The 22,850-nt window shown below is 41.4% G+C and overlaps 1 protein-coding gene across 1 annotated transcript in view; it reads left to right on the forward strand.

Moving 5' to 3' along the window:
* Positions 1–1,390: 1,390 nt before the first annotated feature.
* The window catches only part of NHS (NHS actin remodeling regulator), a 271,101-nt gene continuing 249,641 nt past the window's right edge, over positions 1,391–22,850 (forward strand). The window contains exon 1 of the mRNA XM_040336882.1: positions 1,391–2,335. Within this exon, the coding sequence (XP_040192816.1) occupies positions 1,912–2,335 (424 nt within the window). The 5' untranslated portion in view covers positions 1,391–1,911. The remainder of the gene's footprint in view (positions 2,336–22,850) is intronic.

The raw sequence follows: 22,850 nt of genomic DNA on the forward strand, positions 1-22,850 counted from the left end.
AAAAAAAATATAATCGCTAATTCAGCTCCTTAGATGTATCAAAGAGCTTATCCCCCATTATCAGCAAAGGTTCCTGACATAGAGGTCATTGGGGGGAACCATAGTGACCAGCATAGGATGTGCTCAGAGGTGTGGGATGGGATTGGTTCCTGGGTGCTCTGCTACAAAGAAACATTTTAGCAAACTGGCTGCCAGACAGGTAAAAAAAAGCTGTTTTGGTCGCAGGTTATTGCCATTGTAACTTAATTTTTTATTTATTTTTTAACTCAGATAGGGTTGCTTTAAAGTATTGGGATTGAAATAGTTACTAAGGATGTTCTAGCAGTGCTGAAGAATGTTTTGCTGGTGCATCAGTGCTTTAAAAGAGATGTTCCTTCCTTAATGGACCCCTATCAAAATACGCCTTCAACGTTGAGCACATGGGCTAGTATCAGCACGGGGTAGTGATTGCATGCTTACAAGCTTTCAGCCATGAAGGTACATGTCTTTATTACTATTGTGCTGAACTGGTATCTCAGGGATAGGCTTTTTATTTTTAACGTTTAAAATAAAAAAAATAAAAAAGAAAAGCTACAAAATATTAAATATAATGAGCAGCACTGCACGGTTAATTAAAAAGCACTACTGACAACATCCCAAGCATATATCAAATAGAAAAAGGTATAAAGGTATAATATACCAAATCCATTATAAAATAGTTATCAAAGTGAAAACGCCATTATGCTGAAAAGCAGAGAAACATCAGATAAAAAGCTTACAGGTTTAATAGATAACTATTAATAAATGAATTAATTTATAAAAAAAAGGAGATCCTTTTAGATTGTAAGCTCTAACGAGCAGGATCGTCTGATTCCTTTTGTATTGTAAACTGTACTGTTTGCCCTAACGTTGTAAAGCGCTGCGCAAACTGTTGCCGCTATATCCTGTATAATAATATTGCCAATCTGGTAATAAGGCTGGTTATTTTGGTTTCAGATCTTTATAAATTGACTCCTAAATACATAATAAAGTATAACAAATAAAACAATGCTGTCTTGATTTTTTATAGGAAGTCACCGAAAAGCTGGGTGGGTTGATTGTTTTTTGGTTTTTATTGTATTCTGGAAAGTTAGTCGTTAATGAGTGGACCTTTCTTTTTTCAGAAGCACAGCAGATTGACTGGCTTTAAATGTACCATGCCATTCAGGCTCCTGCACTCCTGTCTGTATTCTGTAAACCTTGATTTTTTTTTTTCAAATAGAATCTAAATTCTAAAACCAGAAGCAGAATCCATGGCCTGGGGTTTCGTAAAGCGGCGCTGGAAGTTGCCAAGCCAAGCGATTTGCTGCAGACTGTCTCTGCATAGAAAGCTAGCTCTTTACTGACTGAGGCTGGGGAAGGCAATGTCTTGTGTAGAATGTCCTGATTCCTCCCCTTGGCTTGCCAGCACCTCCTCCACCCTCCCTGTCCCTTTTCTCATTTCACCTCCCCATTCAGACCTCTCTGTGTAAATCCTGCCTCCTGGTTTTCAGTCTGCCTCACTGTAGCATGGTGAAAGCAGAGAGGGAGGCAGAGAAAAGCTATCCAAAAAGCAACTGGATGATCAGAGCGAAGAGAGGACCTAGGGAAGCAGTGCACAACTGCGATACTTCCCAAGTCACAGCTGCACACTGTCACACATGGAGGGGAAAACATGGCTAGGATAAAAAAGGGCTCCCCACAATGAGGACCTGCACAGGATTTAATAGGGATCACTGTATTTAAAAAGAAAAAAAGAACTGGACCTATACTGGAGTGGCACAGTGGTTGGCGGATCGCTACAACCTTTCATTTCGGAGGATTCTTGACCCCTATCTGTCTTCATTGATGTTGTTTCCTTAGGATTTGGCTAGCCAAGGCATCATCGCAGGATAACGTGTAGGGCGATCTGCAATGCCCTTTGCCAAGCGGATTGTTGAGCCCCAGTGGCTGTGTAGGCACGCTGTCGCCCAGGTCGAAGGGAGCTGCTCCAGGGATCAGGGGGATGAGCAGCGGCAGCACCACCGGGGGAATTCGAGGGAAGAATTATCGGCTAATGTGGCACCTTCGGCGCAGGTGCCCTCGGAGGAGAGGGAATCCTTGCCCGTTGAAAAGAAGGATAAAGATGTGTCAACTTTGGATTTGTGCGCGATCAGCAACGTTGCGATGTCGCGGATCTTACGCCAGCTTTCGGATATGGCCAGGCATGCCTGCTCCATATTCCACGATCTCGAAGCAGAAATTCAGGTCACTGCCAGGCGTGTACGGGCGCTGCAAGGAAAAATCGGTACTGTCCAGCAGGTTGTCATCAGCTTGGATCCGAAGCAGGAGACCGTGCGTGAGTACCACGTCTTAGATGGCATTTTCTGCCGTTGTTTTTAGCACTGTAATGGGGAGGGGGACAGGTGAAGCGGTTCAGGCCCTTTAAAACCCAAAAGTGGGAAAAAAAAGTCTTATTTGTTTCAAAAGCACTCATTTCCTAGCCTTCCTCTGACCTCTTCATTTTAGGAACCACATTGCTTATCTTATGCTAATAAGTGTCCAAATGTTTCATTATCACCTCAGATGCTACCAGGGAAGGGAGGGAAATCTGCATTGCTGCTCCAGCAGCTAGAGGAGACAACAGCTGCTCAGTGCCTTGGATTTGCTCCTCATTTGCTTTAGAAAGGCCATTTCTCCTTCAAGGGACCTGTAAAAATGATGTCCGTTTTATATGAACAATGAACCTGTAATTAAAGCTGGCATAGGCCTAAAAGGTCCAGCATCCTTCTTGTAGGACCACTGATGATAGCTAAAGCTTACTGACTTCTTCACATTTCATTCTGCTATAATGGTGGGGGACCCACTGCACATACACTGTCATTGCTATGTGTGCTTCAGGCACAATTTCTTCTATACATTATATGTAAAGGTTTATGTATTTTATACAAAAAGTGCAAAAGCTATTTATATAGATTTTCCTGCACAAAAGAAGGGTTATTATTACAGATGCTGTTGATTTGGTGTGCTTGTAAGATAGGATTTCATCATTTATTGGCTTGCTGGATAAAGAGGGGAATGACTGTTAGGCTTGCCAGCTTTCCATGACAGTATTATTGGTAGTAAACGGTGTAGGCGCTTTGAATATATTGCGATTCAAGCACTTGTCCTTTGAGTGACTCGGTATCATGGATTTCCCTATGAGTTGTATCTGGGAGTGCACTGTTGCTGCCCTTGTATAGCTGCTGCTTCCATCTGCAGTATCTTTTCATCTGTCTGCGGAAAGAGGCAACTACTCACAGCCTGGTCCATCCCCTGGCTACAGACAGGCATTGGTTGCTTTGTATAGAAACTGGATGCATGATTTTTATCAGTGGTTTATAGGTATCATGCAGGTTTTAACCCCTTCTTTTACGGCAAGTGTAAAAATCACTAGATCCAACAAGAAATAGGACATTTGGTTCTGGCGAAGGGAATCTAATCTATGATATTGCTGATTAAGCTGCACATTAACCTTCGCTGTCAGCGAATGACAAATACAGTGCCAGGATATGTCCATTTCCTTCTCAGCGTGATTTCCCTACGTGTGTGTGATTTATTCCGGAATCCTGATTGTGGGTCGATAGTTGGGTGGGTATGAGTTTTTGCCTGTTTCCCTCGTGCTGTAGCAGGAATGATGTCAGTGGTGTGTGCCTTACATAAGAAACCTTCTCTAGGCTCCTGATTTTGCGGAATCACTGGGCAGATGCTGAGGACTGAAATCTCAGCACCACTGAGGTGGCAACGTTGAATGATCATTCATGCTCCTAAGCAACAGGAAGGAAGAGGGTATGGTTTACATGATGATAGGCTCCGGGTAGCCAATCAGAAGGCAGAGCAATTATGGTAATTTTGATATTAAAAGCAGTTCTCAGATAATACAACATCCTGGTGTTCTCACAGAGACAGAAAATATGGAGCTGAACCATGGCTTTGAATTGCTGCACTAGCACACCGCTGAGGCTCACATGTCTGGAGGAAGGGGACCCCCATGACATGGTGGTTTTCAACCCAGTGGGCCCAAATCATGCTAATTTGTCATCCATGCCATATCAGTACTGCATGGTGCATCAGGCTAACCTCTGTAGTATGAGCATAGGAGGCATGGGGCTTTCACCAGCTCCAGACATACCATGGAAACATCACTAGTCTCCAAGGAAGAATGGCTGCCAGTTTTATAGGAGCTGTGGTCTGTGAAAAAGGATAAGACATTTTTTGATATCTTCTGAATCTAGTATTGATGGAGTACTGACATATTACCCAACAAATACATTACTCTATGTCCTTACTACTCAAATAAATTCATACGAATGTGACCTTGGATATATCACACATGAACTCAAGGATATATATAGTAAGGTTTATAGGTTTTGGTGAAAACACGACTATTAATAAAATAATCTTTTACAAACAATTACCTATTTAATAAACTAGGGCATAATATTTTTGTTAGTAGTATTTATTTTATAATGTCTCTATAAGATCCTTGACAGTGAGGGACATCGGAAAACTGAAGTAATGTTCGGTAGCTCTACTTTATCACGCGATCAGCGTCAAATGACAGTGATCACCAGCTGTCATTGGTTGTATTCGACGCTTAGCCGTGACCTTGCATGTTTGTAGCAGTCATTTGTCACCCATTAAAGTGCAAAATGATGTACACACCAATGCTTTTCCTATGGCATGGGTATAGTACAATGTCGGATAAAGATTTTCGATTTGATTGGGGAAGTCCCAGTTTGACAGGTGTAGATCTGCTAAAGATAGTTTTATATTTACACTGCAGTGCTCATTATGGAAAGGGTGCCCAACATGAATTCTTGAAGGCATCTTGTGCACAAGCACTTCATGGTGACCTTTGACTTCTTTAGGTCGGATGTCATGTGTAAAGTGCAACTGATGTGTGACAGTCTGCCTGGAAAAGCTTGAACAAGTGTGATAGTGCCACAATTAGACATTCTTTCTCCTTAAAGGCCTTGCTTGGAGGATAAATATAAGAATGTTTATATATCATGTGCTGCATATTGGTCTGGAATATTTCCTCAAATTCTATCAATTTAAGATTAATGTCAAGAGGCTTGCAGATTTTATCTTAATTCGGTTACAGTACAAAATGGGGATTCCCACACCTGTACACCTGTTGTGCTTACAATTTATATTGCTTCCCCTCAAACTGTCCTGTGTGTGTTGTGTTCGCTGTGGGGGTTATTTACTAAAGGCAAATCCACTTTGCACTACAAGTGCAAAGTGCACTTGGAAGTGCAGTCGCTGTAAATCTGAGGGGTGGATCTGAAATGAGAGGAAGCTCTGCTGATTTTATTATCCAATCATGTGCAAGCTAAAATACTGTTTTTTATTTTCCTTGCATGTCCCCCTCGGATCTACAGCGACTGCACTTCCAAGTGCACTTTCAGTGCAATTTCAAGTGTACTTGTAGTTTGCACTTGTAGTGCAAAGTTGATTTGCCTTTCGTAAATAACCCCCAATTTGTTCACTGTATTAGGAAGATTAGATTGTAAGTCCCTTAGGAAACTGCACATGTGTTAATATTCAATAAACCTTGATGGCATTTTATATCTATATAAAATACACTGATTCTATGAACAAGGCCCATTAGCAGGTTTAGGATTTTTCATTTTATTTAGGGTGTGTATTTGTCTTTGGCATTATTGGCAATGAAGTCTGCAATTAATGTTGCTCTACTGGGTTTCTTGTCTAATACCGCAGCAAATAAAATATGGATCTAGATACTGGACAGACTGGTATGTAGTAGCTGCTGCATCTATCATTACTCTGTATGTTGGGTCATTAGTTCACATAAATCAACCATTGTGCAGGTACAAGTGAACCTGCTGATCACTACATAAAGATGTTACATATTTACCTGATACTTATTCATAGTTGTGTAGTTTGTTTTTATATGGTAAGCCACCATGAACAAGTCAAGTCATGGGCTGGTAAGCAAGAGGTAAGTGGGGGTAGTGTGTAAGCAGCACTCACTTCATACACCATTGCTTGAAAAGTCGATGCCAAATGGTACTTCAAGGTCCTGCTCCTTTAGGGCCAAATGCATTAAACTCTTCACTAACTAGTGGAAGTGAAGCACAGGCCATGGAAAGTAAAAGTCAAGCAGATCAATACTTTCATGGTGCAAATTGGAGTAATGGGGTCACTTAAGTGTAAATTACACAATACTTTTCCTTCCCTCTGGCTACTAAGATCCCTGCTAGCAACATTTGCATGGATTTACCCACTGCACATGTTACCTAGGATTTTCCTTGCTGTGCTCCTGCTGGGAGAAGCTTTGTCTTTCAAAGACTAGCACTGGGTTCCTGCCAATGCAATGTAAAGTCAAGCCTAGCAAAATCCATTCCACTCACTACAATCTCTCAGACTTGGCATTTAGAGGTGCTAAGCTGGTGCCAGAAATACTCCCAGTGTCCATTTTAAAATTCATATGTAGGATCCCTTTAAAGCAAGCAGTAAACTCTCCTGATTTTTTTATGTGCCACCTATAGGTTTATGCCATAATGTGCTAAAATACAGCAGATACCAGCACATTATGCCAGACTTATCTCTCAAACAAAGCCCTCTAGCGCTGAGCTGCCATTGCACCTGGTTCTTCCATCTTCGCCTGGTCTTCCTTCCAGGTTCACACTCTCTGGCCCTTTCAATTCTATGAAATCTTTCAGAATAATCTTTACCAACTAGTGGAATTGAAGCACAGGCCATGGAATCGATACAATACATGGTACAGACATCCAAAAAACAAAGTGGAGTTGATTTACTAAAACTGTAAAGTGAAAAATCTGGTGCAGCTCTGCAATGAAACCAACCAGCTTCCAGGTTTTATTGTCAAATCTTAAAGCGGAGGTCCACCCAAATTATGTTTTTAAAAGCCAACAGCTACACCTTTTATAAATGGACACTTACCTGTCCAGGGTGCCCGCGATTTTGGCAGCCAAGGCCGAGCAATTGCTCATCTCTGCCCTCCTCGGTGAGGGAATCAAGAAGTGAAGCGTTGCGGCTTCACTGCCCGGTTCCCTACTGCGCATGTGCAAGTGGTGCAGCCCGTCATCACTGGTCCCTGCTGTCTCCTAGGACCAGTGTATTTTCCAGAAGACAGCAGGAGGGACGGGAAGGGGCGTGACTCCCGTGGGAGTCTATTCCTGGGTGCAAATACCTGTATCATAGGCGTGCGCACAGGTGTGCCGGGTGTGCCTAGGCACACCCTAATCAGCCCATGTGCATTGGCATTATACAGGAGCAGCACCAGGTGGGTGGTTGGGGGTGCCAGTGGCCATTGTAAATGCCCCCATTATATTAAAATCTAGGTTCGTCTTTAGGAACACATTACACCCTTATTTAGGGTGTATAGTAATAAGCTCCCAATCAACTGACTCCTACCACCAGCACCCCTTCCTGTGACAGCAGGTGGCGTTCATGTGTGTTTGAGCTTTGGGGTGCAAACCCTAATGCAATAGGCTGTGCACACCTATGACCTGTATTATACTGAAAGGTGCCAAATGTGACACCGGAGGGGGGGTTCCGAAAAGCGGAGGTTCTCTTTTTGTGTGGGCCTCCGCTTTAATTGAACAAGCTGAAGTTAGAAGCTGATTGGCTACCATGCAGAGCTGCACCAGATTTTGCATTCTCCAGTTTTAATAAATCAACCCCATAAAGAAACAGTTTCATGAAATAAAGATTACAGAGCCATTAAGTAAGAGATGTGCATGTATTCATTTTTGAGAATAAGAATGTTGGTTAGTGTCACTTTAATAAATAATATAGAGTTACTTAAGGACAGCAAGGGAAAAAAATCCCTATAGGTTATAAACAGGCTGTAAATATCAGACACACTTGAGGACATTAAAGCAAGTAATGACATCATCTAGTAGGTCAAAGGACTCTTTTTTTTCTGGGCACACCCTAATCTGTTTCTTTTTCCTCTTAGAATGTGGGACTTTTCGCTAAGATAGCCCAAGCCCATTTTTCAAACATCAGTTTCGTTCCAAAAATAAGATATTTCTCTATTGTTCCCAGCTGCAGCAACAGACGGAGTGCACAGACAGAACATTCGTAGGCAGCTTTCATTTATTTCAAATACACCGCTTCAAAGAAACAAATACCTTTCCCAAAGAATTGCCCGGGATCATTTTTCACCAGGGTGGAGTCAGGAGCTGGAAGTGACTTTGCTAGAATTCTTCTTTTCCCTTCTTAATTAATGGTTTTCTGTGTTGCTTTTATTGTGTAGTACACATGGGTTACATTTACAATCACAAGTCAGGGGTTGTTTTCGGCTTTCAACGTCATTTCATTTACACTTCGGGTGTTGTATGGCTAACAGCTTTGTGCCTAAATGTTAGAACTTAATCTGCCTCAAATGAGCTAGAAAACCTCTATAGAATTCCATCTTCCAATCTTAGGAATTGGGTTTCAGCCATTTCAAAGTTTAAACATGTGAGCCGAACATTTAAAGTTTCTGGGAAATGACTGAATGGGTAAAAAATGCCTTCCAGTTCCACATCTATTTTATTTAAATACAAATTTATTTTAACAATAGCTGAAGGCAGTATTCTTCTATACTGGAGCAAACCAGAAGAAATATAAAAGTGAGGGGTTCCTAAAGAACTTTTCACCCATGTAGAGTGAATTCCACTTAAACCCCTTTACAATATCAGGAGAATAATAATAATAATAATAATAATAATAATAATAATAATAATAATAATAATAATAATAAAAAAAATGATATTAAAGTGATGAGAGACCAAAAAATCTCCCACACTTTCCAGGGACTAGGCATAACGTGGGTAGCCATGCCATGTTGACATAACCCAATTTGTATATATTAAAGCGGTGTTCCGGCCTCCCCCTCCAACAATGAAAGGTCAGCACCTACACACATTGTAGGTGCTGACTTTTAATATTAGGATACTTACCTTTTCTGGAATCCAGCGATGTAGGGTGCTGCCGCCGCCTTTTCCGGTAAGGGAACCCGGCTGTGAAGCCTTGTAGCTTCACGGCCGGGTCCCTACTTCGCATTGCGTGAAGTGTGCTGCGCTCTCATACTGGCCCAGCAGCAGGGGAAAGAGAAGGGAGGAGAAGGGGGCCGAACTTGTGACTTACCTCACCGCAGCAAGGTCCAACGGAAGTGGGGACAGGGTACCTGTCAAAATAGGTACCAGCTCCCCCCGAAAGGTGGCAAATGTGGCACCAGAGGGTGGGAGGAGACACATAATCAGGGTGGAACTCCGCTTTAACCTCTCTCTTGCATATACTGTATATAATTGGATGTTTGAAGCAACCACAAGTTCCCATCACTAAAGTCATAGGTGGACTCCTATGATATTTATAGATATAAAAAACACAAATTAATGCAGCTTTGTATTCATTAGTACATCATTAAAAAATGTTTTTTTAGACTGGCCGTGTAAGTACCTGGACATGATTTAGTCTTGCAATCCCCTTTACAGTAGAAGTCAGACTGGGAGAAGAGAAACAGTACAAGGAGCCATCCATGCAGTGGCAGAACTACCAGGGTCACAAAGGTCACACTTGCGACCGGGCCCTGGCATTCCGCCACTGTGGGGGGGGGGGGGGCCAGGACAGCAGGAAGGGGGCCCGTTGTAGAACATGTGAAACACTCCTGCTGCTGGACTGTTATAAAGGGCCCAGGGATTAGTGGGAAGGGCTCCTGGCTTGGAGAGAAGGGCCCTGGCTGGGGGTCAGGGGGCCCTTTATGGTTTCTGGCACAGAGGCCATGAAGGCTCTAGTTATGCCTCTGCATTCAGGTGTATTGAAGAGACTTGCTGATAGGAGATAGCAGTGTGATAGAGATGAGTTCATCTATTTTCATCGTGAATTGTCTAGTCGTAGGGTGGGTTTGGGAACATGTGTAAGCAGAAGTGAGCAAGAATCGGTCCCCTCCCCTGCAAGACAAGGCTATGCTCCTCTAGGGTGCCCACTGAAGATCCTTACTGGCTTTCACATACAGATTGCCTGATGTTAAGCAGATGTTGGTATTATGAATTTTCTCGCAATCACCAATCATATTCAGCATGTCCTGAATGCTTGAATATGATTGGTGATGCACAAAGCAGATCGCGGTCTCAAAGAGTTGCACAACACAGGCTCCAGGATGTGTAATCCTACCGCCCTCCTATATTCACTGTAAAAATCTGGCTGCAGTGGATGGCAGAGATTTCAGAGTGAAGGCAAGTGAACTTTCTGACTTCAGCACAGTTACAATGTTTACTTGATAGCATTTGTAGCGCATTAATTCCCTTCTCTTAGAATTGCTGTTTAAATTTCCCTTCACATGACAGGCTGTTTTTAGTGAATAAAGGTCATCTTCACCAAGAGTGAAAAATTATACATTTTGCAAATCAATGACCAATTCTCCACCGAATTTATACTAGTTCTTCGATTTCAGAAATGTCAATTTATATATAGTAGTCTGTGTTCACTTCATAGTAGATACTGTATAGTTGGGTATATATATATATATATATATATATATATATATATATATATACATACACACTATATTACCAAAAGTATTGGGACACCTGCCTTTACACGCACATGAACTTTAATGGTATCCCAGTCTTAGTCAGCAGGTTTCAATATTGAGTTGGCTCACCCTTTGTAGCTATAACAGCGTCAACTCTTCTGGGAAGGCTGTCCACAAGGTTTAGGAGTGTGTCTATGGGAATTGTTTGATCATGCTTCCAGAAGCACATTTGTGAGGTCAGGCATTGATGTGGAAAGAAGGTTCTAACGGGTTTAGGTCAGGACTCTGTGCAGGCCAGTCAAATGCCTCCACCCCCAACTCACTCATGCATATCTTTATGGACCTTGTTTGTGCACTGGTGTGCAGTCATGTTGGAACAGGAAGGGGCCATCCCCAAACTGTTCCCACAAAGTTGGGAGCATGAAATTGTCCAAATTCTTGGTATGCTGACGCGTTAAGAGTTCCCTTCACTGGAACAAAGTGGCCAAGTCCAACCCCTGAAAAACAACCTCACACCATAATCCCCTCTCTGTCAAATGATTTGGACCGGTGCACAAAGCAAGGTCCATAAAGACATGGATGAGCAAGTTTGGGGTGGAGGAACATGACTGGCCTGCACAGAGCCCTACCCTGAACCTGATAGAACATCTTTGGGATGAATTAGAGCAGAGACTGCGAGACAGGCCTTCTTGTCAACATCAGTGCCTGACCTCACAAATGCGCTTCTGGAAGAATGGTCAAACATTCCCATAGACACACTCCTAAACCTTGTGAACAACCTTTCCAGAAGAGTTGAAGATGTTATAGCTGAAAAGGGGGGGGGGGGGCAACTCAATATTGAACCCTATGGACTAAGACTGGGATGCCATTATATACTGTACATTAGCTATATGGTTATATACATATATAGGGTTGCTATAACTTGCTTACAGGTTATATATATCTCCCATCTACAGCACCCAGAGACCCCCAAATGCAGTCAGACATAGAGTAATCTCAATCTCATTCGCAATTCAAGCTGTGGGTGGCCCTGTCTGCATCTGGCTTGCCAAAATACAATTAAAACATTTAAGAACATGTGTGATAAACTAGATGCAGTCACTGTTTGGGTATTCAGACAGCTGCAGGTGCTGCAACTGTCTGAGGACCACAGCTGGCAGGGGAGATTCCTCCATCTTTGCTATGGATGGGGGAATCAAGCGATTGCCCCTATGGGCTGAACACGAGAAATCTAAAGGTGTAAGGCTAGCTTTAGATATTTTTGTACAGGCCTACACTTTTATACTTCTCTAGCAAAGGCATCATTAAATATGTTGCTGCTGTTCTGAAAGCTTGCAGCTCAATACAGCTGCCTCGGTAGGTCAAACGCTTGCTTCTGGGGCTTCATCTTGTGTTTTATCAGGTGGCTTAAAGTCATATGACACTTTGATGTCCATGGAGTCATTTTACAAATTTAAAATATAAGATGAGTTCACAAAAAAAAACACATGGTATGATGATAATCACTCTTCTTGGTAAGTGTAGTCATCTGGCATTCATTCATACTGATGAATTTATGATCCTCATTTTGACCTCTGATTGGCAGAAGTGTAGAAGGTCAAAAAGGTGTAAACGCTGGAATGCAGTGATATTTACCTATGTCTAAATGCAGCTCAGAGGATGGCTGCATGTAACACTGACCTGAAGTTCAATACTGAAATAATTCATTCTTTTCAAAGAGAATTTTTTTGTGATTATTCTCATAATTTCACAAAATGTCCAAGGCCTTCTGTTCTTTTTACGGCAGGTCTGTCAGTTGGAAGATAAAGAGCCACATATTTTGTTGTTATAGATAATACATTTACTAAAGCAATCTTTCAATTCTATTTCACCAGTTCTCTCTTTTACCATATATAAACACAATATTTTAATTATTTTTTTGCAAAAAAAATATATATTTTTTTATTGAACATCATAGTACACAGGCTACTGGAAACCAACCGTAGTGATATCACATTGTAAAGGAATACAACATAGTATTCAGTTACACTGGAGTAACATCAGCAAAGAACATCAGAAAAAATGCCTGCAAGAACCTAACCCATAAGTGAATCAGGAAGTCAGAAATATTGTAAACCTAAGCAGCTAGTAATGAATAGGTGTTAGCGGGAAAGGGATAGGGACAGAAATGGGAATAGGAAGTGAGTGCCTTGGAACCAAGGTAAGTTACATCATGCCCAAGGGGCAAAGTCAAAGATATGAAACTAATGTTAGTGCTCAATTTGGAATCTACAAGTCTATGTCTGCCAAAGTTCCACTTATTGGCCCATAATCGCCCATAATCGCTTTCTTCAGCATATATAATGATATATTTATGTATAATAATATACTGTATATACATATAGGACAAATAGTAAATATAGTAGAAAAAACATCCACTTCCTTGCAGGTCTCTCCAGACCAAGGAACCCTCAAAAAACCCTAAATAAAATATAAAGTGCACTGACATAGTGTATTAAACTCAAAAAGATTTAAAGCGGTAGTTCACCCTCCTTTCCATCATTAGACCATTAAATTCGGCATCGTAGCGCGAGCTACGGTATGCCGGTCTTAAATTTTTAATCCCCGTACTCACTGTGCTATCGATGATTGAAGAATCCGACTCCCGCGGGGAATGGGCGTGCCTATGGAGAGGGAGGATGATTGACGGCCGGCTCTGGCATGTCACGCTCCCCGAAGACAGCCGGAGTAGGTCTCGGCTATTCACGGCGCCTGCGCACAGGCTATGCGCAGGCGCCGTGAATAGCCAAGCCTATTTCGGCTATTTCCGGAGAAGCGTGACGTGCCAGGGCCGGCCGTCAATCACCTTCTCTCACCATAGGAACGCCCATTCCCCGGATTCTTCAATCATCGATAGCACAGTGAGTACGGGCATAAAAAATGTAAGACCGGCATACCGTAGCTCGCGCTACGATGCCGAATTTAATGGTCTAATAAAAAAAAACTTTTTTTTTTTTTTAACAGGGTGAACCCCCGCTTTAATTAGTTCAAAAAAACATAATGTACTCACAAAAGTGATATAAAGACACGCTTCTTCTTACACAATTTCCATAGGGAATATCTCATCAACTAACGAGTGTGCTCACCCATCCATTTCAAGACAACCTCTAGTATCATTTCAACCTTTTGTATGCTGGCTAACACATTTCAAAGGCATGCCTCTTCATTAGAGCTAAATCTCTGAGGGCCAGTTCACACCAGATTTAGTTCCGTGCAGTTCCGTTTTTTCGGTCAGTTTCCAGTCAGTTTCTGCACCGCAAACTAAACTGACCAGAACTGACTGCACTGGTGTGAACTAGAGCCATTGGAATACATGGAAAACACTGGGCATGCATTTTTAGTGTAGAAAAAAACTTTTTTTTTTTGATAGGTTATTGTAACGCTGATAGTACAAAGAAATGTTTACTCACCAGTCCCATAGTCCTGGCTGCTAGGATGACGATTTCCCCGAAAACGATATTTTATAAAAATGTATGATGGGCATTGCCATCTTTACTCCGGGCACTCTGAAGCCCTCCTGTACGATCTTCCGGGATGTGCGCTCTATCCCGCGCAAGCGCAGTGTGCCGGCGAGCCGCGCCGTCAACACTGCAAACTTACAATGGGCGAATTGTATCCGCCCCCCGTCACATGACCGGGTGCAGTCATGTGACGTTCGAAATATCTCGAGATTTCTCCTCTGGCTGCTGAAATGAATAGTGTCTCGTCATTGTCCAGAGACACACGCGATGGCTCCCAAAATGTTTTGCGGAGCAAAGCGACACGCCCAGTCCCGCAACCCTACAACCAGGAAGTGCCTGGTCGAGCTGCTACAAAGAAGGTATGTAGATTTTTCGAATTTTTGGGAATAGCCAAATCGTTATGTACATCGGAGGGACTAGTGAATCAGACAAAGTGACCAAATCGGGTGAACCTCCACTTTAATGCTAGGAGTGCCTGTTTCTGCTGTGAAGGAAAAGCCTGAAACGCTAAAATACTAGAGGTTGCTCTTCCGATGAAGCACTAAACGTCAGATGCGCACACTTGTTGGTTGATGAGATGTTCCCTATAGATATTGTGTAAGAAGTATGTCTATATCACTTTTGTGAGCACAATATACTTATTTTAACCAATCTTTCAGGATCCTGCCAGAGTGCCCTCCATTTTATTTACAATTTTTGCCAGGGGCAGAGCGTATCAATTTCATATGTTTATCAAGCAATGGTGAAAGTCCATGTAGAGAGTGCGAGACCCATGGACCCCAGATTTTATGCAATGCGGACATTGTGTCAGAGAATCTTGCTTTCAGTTTTTCATTGGAGAATATCCAATGAATACTTGTTTTAACCTTTAACCTTGGATAATAAGTGAGACAGATAGCCAGGCTTTTGCTGGTTGCCATCCAAACATGTGTCATAAATTTGAACTGATACCTCAAGAGGCAATCTGGTTTGAGGTTAAAGGGTTAGATCACCTTTACAAAAAACTGCCTATGCAGATAAGGAGTGTCTGTAGATAAACAAACTGTGAAGCTTTGAGTAAATTTAAATGATGTCCTTTTTTTAGGTTTAGGCATCTTAGGTATCTTCTGAAACTTGACTGGAATACTTTCAGGATGTTGCTAAATAAAGCCTCGTACACACCACCGAGAAACTTGATAGGCGAAACACATCGTTTTTCTCGTCGAGTTCCTTGTTAGGCTGTCGAGGATCTTGGCGAGCCAAATTTCTCTATTCCCGTCGAGGAAAAAGAAGACATGCTCTCTTTTTGGCTCGACGAGATCCTCGACAGTTTCCTCGTCGTACACAGTTTCTTGCTGGTTTTTGCCGAGAAACTTGGTCGTGTGTGCGAGGCCTAAGGCCTAGTTGTTACTGCTCATCTCCTCCATCACAGAAGCAAGCTCTCAAATGCTGAGATCAGAGCTGATACATCAGGGGAGAGAACGAGCACGTGAGGGGGTTTGAATCACCAGTAAGGGTGGAGGTACACAGTAAAAACTAGGCCTTACTTAGCAACATACTAGCAACATCCCGGGAGTATTCCAGCCAGGCCTTGGGAGGTATGTAAATGGCCTACACCTATACCAAGGGTGTTATTTAACTTTAGTCAGAACTGCACAGTTTATTTTTATCTACAATCACCTCTGACTTACATAGGAAGCTTTTTTGTAAAGGTGAACTAACCCTCTAAGTAGTGTTCCATCTGGTAGTATGGGGATAGGGGTGCCTAACAACACATCTAACATGCTGTGACCCATTTTCAGCATACAGAGGGCACAAAGCCAGTCCAGGCTCAGGAAAAACCATGACCAAATGGCCTGGATCTGCCCACATGCCTGGCTCAGCCCCTCAGAAAGCCACTGAGAGTCTGAGCCGGACTCTCCTGCCCCGACCTTACTACGGCCTTGCGCTCCAATGAGTGCGGGGGGGGAGAGCAGAGAGCTGGTGACTGACACTCACTAGCTCTCTACTCAGGGAGCCCTGAGAACCAAGCGATCACTCAGATCTCAGTGTTAGGGTCGGAGGGGGACAAATGCAGCTTCAGACCGATACTGCATCCAGCTAGGTAGATGTGATTAAAAAAATATATATATGAATATATATATATATATATATTTATATATATATTAATATATATATATATATATATATATATATATATATATATATATATATATATATATATATATATATATATATATGTGTGTCAATATATTTTCACTCACTGGCATGATACTTTAAAACTCCATGTAAATGTTGGGATTAACAGCATGGTGAGTGTACAATCTTAGGACCCAATTGTCCTGATTTACTAATATATGAAACCGGTTGACACTATTTTGGATGATTCTGCATCATTATTTGTATATTTTATCATATGTTGATTATTTGTAAGGATTCAATTAGTTTGTTAGATTTAATTGGGAAATCTTGTCAGTTTTTTCTCTATTTTTGTAAAATTTTAAGTGGAAAATGGGCTGGTGAAAACAATAGTAAAAAAAGACAGTGAAATGTGGTGACACAGATAAAAACAGCACATAAAACTTTGACAAAAGTTCCTTCCCCACCTTCCTTCCACTGAAAACAATGGGTTAAGCTCAGATTAGGGTGGCACATGTTCTCTCCTCTTTTGTCTATGTCTCTGTAAATTAGGAAAATGCGTCTTAAAATAGGACCAGTTTAAAAATATAATGTGTCTGCCCTCCTGCCCCTCCTTTCCCATTTCCAGCTGCTATATAGCTATTAAGATCGTTAGACATTATATGATTGTCTTTAAATTAATATATACATTTCCTTTAAGTAAAAAATAACTAGAATTGTTGAACTCATTGGTTTCCTGGTGATTACAATAACACTGCCAAACTTCCCATTTGCTCCTTGTGTGAACCAAGCAAATGTTCACATTGGTCTCAGTAATTTGTACTCCCTATGAAGCCGCGTCTTGTCAAAAATAGTGCCTTTAATCCATCTGTGCTCAGCCTTTGTAGCCACCATACAGTGAATCCCAACGATTGAGGTGCAGCTTCTTACAACTTTGGTGGGACAAAGCATTAAGGAGAACAATAAAGTGTAAGATGAAAAAGAAAGGAAGGAAATCGAGCCAGAGCACAAAGATGTCCTGTTCTCCACAGACACCCACCATATTCATCTCTTCATTTCGTAGAAGTATATAATAAAACATTTGCAAACCTCAGCAGTTATACTGTAGCAGTAGGACACTATGGAGTTGATTTACCAAAGAAAAATAAATTGTTCAATATGCAAGGGAAATTGCACTTTGCATAGGAATTTTCCCCAAAGCTTAGTAAATGTGATGAAATTTCACTTTGCAAAGAATACACAATCATGTACAAAGGAAAAAAAATACATTTAGTTTATTCATGACTGAATGATGGAGAAAATTACTTTGCAAAGTGAACAGTTTATTTACCTTTAGTACATTGATATCTACCTACAGCATTGTATCTATCTATCTACAGGGGCAGATCCACATACATAGACTGCGCCCGGCGTAGATGTAAGATACGCTACGCCGCTGTAACTTACCTGGCTTTGGTTTGAATCCTCAACCAAATTTGCGCCGTAAGTTACGGCGGCGTAGTGTATCTCTTGCGGCGGAATTCAAATTGGGCGGGTAGGGGGCGTGTTTCATTTAAATGAAGCGCGTCCCCGCGTCGAACGAACTGCGCATACGCTGTCCGTAAAAACTCCCAGGGTGCATTGCTCCAAATGACGCAATGGACGTCATTGTTTTCAACGTTTTCAATGGCGTCCAGCCCCATTCACGGACGACTTACGCAAACAACGTAAATTTTTTTAAATTAGAACGACGGCCATACTTGACATTGAGTACGCCACCATATAGCAGCTTTAATTATACGCCGGAAAAAGCCGAACGGAAACGACGTAAAAAAATGCGACGGCCGGTCGTACGTTCGTGGATCGTCGGAAATAGCTGATTTGCAAACTCGACGTGGATTACGACGTGAACGCCACCTAGCGGACGCCGAAAAATTGCATCTAAGATCCGACGGCGTACGAAGATGTACGCCTGTCGGATCTAACACGGATGCCGGCGTATCTTGTTTTGTGGATACCAAAACAAAGATACGACGCGCAAAATTCGAAATTACGCGGCGTATCAAGAGATACGCCGCGTAATATCTTTGAGGATCTGCCCCACAGTATCTATTTTTCTATCTATCTATCCATCTATCTTGCTATCTATCTATAATTTTTTAACTATTTATCGAATTGTTTATCTATCTATCTATCTATCTATCTATCTATCTATCTATCTATCTATCTTTTTCCTTCTTATGTACTATATAGTAAATTATTTATTCTTTACAGGATAACAAGCTTGAAGAAATGTATATATTTATGTCTTCCTTTTTATATGATGTCTAATAAAGTGCTAGTTGCAGTAACATTTTTTTGTAGGCCAAAGTCATGTGTGGCCACACAAAATAATGGAAAACAAAATCAGTGCAACACATTTCCTAAGGAGCCAACGTACAGGCACATGTCAGCTCTTCATTAAGAAGTGTCTTTTTGTTTGTCCTAATCAGCTTGGAGGATAACTGTGAAATTCCTTTAACTCCTTCATTGCTGAGTCCCGTGCCGTATCCTGCAGAGTGCTGCCTGTCCTGAGCAGATCAAAGGCTGCAAAGAATGAATAGACCATTTAGACATTTGCTGTCAATCAGCCACTGTGTCAGTGGAAACCAGAGGAAATTGGGTGTGGGATGATGGACATTTTTTTGTGAAACATTTACATCTCCTAAAGATTTCCTTAGATGCCTTAGTAGTGAGGTAGGGGCCATTTTAACACAAGGGAATTTCACTGTATACAATTTTTCTTTTATGTTGCTCTGATCCCTCCGGCATCTTATTGGGTAAGCACAAAATACCCATCTTTTATACAGAAAATGACTGTGTCAGAAGATTTATATTTTCCTTTGATGATTCTTCTCCCAGAAGCATAAGGCCTAGTGTAAATTTCTTAAACCAATACTAACCAGCTTTAATTCCTCCTATTCTTCCTCTTGTACTGGAAAGCGTACCCAAACAGGTTATGGTAAGATGAACCTAAATGAACCAAAAATCCATATAGTAGGCCAGTGTAATGCACTGGGGGTTATTTACGAAAGGCAAATCCACTTTGCACTTCAAGTGCACTAAAAGAGCAGGTGCTGTAGATCTAAGGGGGACACGCAAGGAAAATAAAAAACAGCATTTTAGCTTGCACATGATTAGATGATAAAATCTGCAGAGCTTCCCCTCATTTCAGAGCTTCCCCTCAGATCTACAGCGATCTACAGATACTGCACTTTCAAGTGCACTTGTAGTGCAAAGTGGATTTGCCTTTCGTAAATAACCCCCATCATGTTGTACTGTCTGATGATAGTGTGATCACATAAGCAACCATGCATATATGTTCTGATTGTTGCTCAAAATAATCACATAGCAGTGAGATCTTTGGACCACCTCTCATGTCTATAACTAGCTTAGAGCTACACATAGATTTTGGTTTGTAGGTCAGGTTGGCACAATCAGACCATTCTCCATACAGAAATTCTTCAGGGCTTGGCAGGGCAGTTTATCAACATGTAATCTTTCTTATGAAGAAGGAAAGTATCAAAAATAGGTCACAAGATTATACATAGTTCTGCATACACCATTCTGCGTCCTCTTCATGGCTTGATCGTAAAGTGTCTCTGTCACTGTCTAAATTAAATTTTTGAAAGTTGCATGAAAAATAAGGATTTTAAACCTTACCTGTCTCATAGCCCACACCACCAATCTTTTGCTTTCTTGAAGAGATTCCACTGCTGAAGAATCTTCTCCATTGGACATACTACTTCTATATATGTTGGGTTCCTCCTGGTTCCCTGGGCACTGGCTCCCCTACGCACTGTGGTTCTTAATACTGTGTCCTGCAGGGATGTAGGCGCCAGTGGATGGAATCACAGATTGCAAAGTGGGACCAAGCAATTTACTTTTTGGTTGCAGAAGATTGTTCAGCAGTTGAATCTCTGTGATGCCTCGTACACACGACCGAGAAACTCAACGGGCGAAACACATCGTTTTGCTTGTCGAATTCCTTGTTAGGCTGTCGAGGATCTTGGCGAGCCAAATTTCCCCATTCCCGTAGAGGAAAAAGAAGACATGCTCTCTTTTTGGCCCGACGAGATCCTCGACAGTTTCCTTGTCGAAAAGTGTACACACGACCGGTTTCCTCTGCAAAAAAAAAATCCCAGCAAGTTTATTGCTGGTTTTTGCCAAGAAACTCGGTCGTGTGTACGAGGCCTGAGGCCTCGTACACACGACCAGTTTCCTCGGCAGAATTCAGCTTCCGACCGAGTTTCTGGCTGAATTCTGCCGAGAAACCCGGCCGTGTGTACACTTTCGGCCGAGGAAGCCGACGAGGAGCTCGGCGAGGAAATAGAGAACATGTTCTCTATTTCCTCGTTGTTCTATGGGAGCTCTCGGCCCGCCGAGCTCCTCGGCGGCTTCAGGGCTGAACTGGCCGAGGAACTCGATGTGTTTGGCACGTCGAGTTCCTCGGCCGTGTGTACGGGGCCTGAGACAATGATTCGTGGTGCAGGTTTATATGGTTTTGACAGAGTTGCTTTTGAGTGGCATTACCCATTAAGGTTTCAGAGCACAATAATAAAAAAAAACTGCATACAGCAAACTTACCCTAATTTTATGATATTTTTTTATTTTATTTTTTTAGCCACTTCAGACTCCACCAAAACAAGAGACTTGCTTGTGGTTTATTTGCTTATATCGTCTCTGCAACGATTTTGCATCTTTTGTGGTTTTCTTTTACACATGCATTTGCTTTATTTTATCAAAATTCCAAACATATTGGCCTTTATAGTTCCAGTAGGGACCAGCCAAAAACATATTCATATATAAAACATTTTAGAAAATCCCCACTAAGACATCTCATCACATCTCAGGAGTCATGACCATTTATCCCTTATTAAGTGATGTTTCATTTAAAAAATATATATATATTTTGTCATTATTTTTATTCCCTTCATAATATTTATCTTATCCATGTAGAATTGGTAATTTCTAGCAGGAACTAATATTGGCATATTACACTGAAAAGGTTGTAAAGCTAAAGAATTCTAGTGGGCAAGTTCCTTTCATAGAGGCCCTGGTGTGAGGTATCCTCTGCTGGCACTGGACTCTGGCTGAAGATGTGGGATTAATTCAAGTTCTTCTGCTGGTCACAAGATGATTATGTTTCTTTATCTATTGACGGATTGTTCTTGCTAAAAAAAAAATGAAAATGCTTGTGTAAGAGCAAGACTTGCACATGTCTTTAAAATACGCTTCAGGTTACATAATGTTATTGTTTATCATGATATTGATTTAAAATGACCTTGTCTGGGAAAAAAATGATGATTGAAATTATGGTGCCTGCAAGAGCTCCTATACTCACCGGGGTGGTCTGTGTGTTCTACCTCCATTCCATTACATTTGCAGACTCTGTCAGTGTTTGTGGTATTTGAAACTTTCAGGAGTTTTGGCTCCCTGTGTCCCCTGCTGAATGCCATTGTTCCAACATTTAACCAGGTTGGTGGAAAGTACCAGCACTAGCACCAGTGATTACTGTGATATAGGCCTTCGAAACTTTCAGAAGTGTTGAATTCTAAAAACACTTACAGAGGCTTCAATGCTGGAATGGAGTGGAGGTAAGATACATGGACCTCCAGAGAGGTAAGTATAGTCCTTCTCCTGCAAGGCACCATTATTTGAATATTTTTTTTCCTCTGACCCTGTTGTTTTATTATCATTAGGCTGGGTTCACACTGATACGACCTAGTATCCGACTTGTGAGACCCCAAGTCGGATGACATGTGAAATTCAATGTTTCCCTATGAGAGTTGTCTTAACCTCCCTGGCGTTATGATTATGTCTGGAATTTTGTACCAAAAGCGGTACAATTATTTTGCATGGAAATTTGGCGTTTTACATTGTAGGCCTGTAATTCTTAGGAATAACTTACTTAAATCTGTCCAAACAAGAGTCTAGTAGATATCCCGGGTATGATAAAGTTTGAAACACAAAATCATAAATTAAAACAAAATAATAAAAAAAAAACACATATAGAGTGACGTATTTTAAATCTCCAATTCAACTGGTAATGGTTGGTTGTGCTTAGTTTTTAAAGTCATAATTTCCTGAATGATTGGTTTTCACCTAATCCTCACTCAATGTAAAACCCCAGTCAGGTTCAGCAGAATTATACTTTCTGTGAACATGATTGTGTATTTGAATTGAATGCAGGCTAGAGTGGAAGTCACATCTTTGCAGCCCCAATGTATATGCAATTAAAAAAAAACATCTGGGTTCAATAAAATGCAGGTTTGCAATTACTAGGATTAAATGACACAATGAGTTTAAATAGCACAGGCACTGTAAGGAAAACCTGTAGTGTGAGTATGGAGGCTGTCTTGGCCAACCCCTGTATTTTAAAATGCTAGTTGGCAGTCATGCAGATCCAATGGCCTCAGTACATTATTGAGCAATTACATAAAAAGTAAACAGATCAGGAGATTTCAGATATGCTTTTTAATATGCATGCTTGTTCCAGGCTAGAAAAAGTCACAGCCTAGGAAGAAGGTCACTAATGGCAGCCATTGCATTTATATGGCCGTATATAGCCTTGTACAAGTGATGAACATGCTTGGCGCAAGTCCTTGTTCAATAAAAAAAAAAAAAAAAACAATATAAGTATTTTTGATTGGTATGATCAGTCTTTTTAAATCTCAAAGAAA

The sequence above is a fragment of the Rana temporaria genome, chromosome 2, assembly GCF_905171775.1.
Source record: "Rana temporaria chromosome 2, aRanTem1.1, whole genome shotgun sequence".
NCBI lineage: Eukaryota > Metazoa > Chordata > Amphibia > Anura > Ranidae > Rana > Rana temporaria.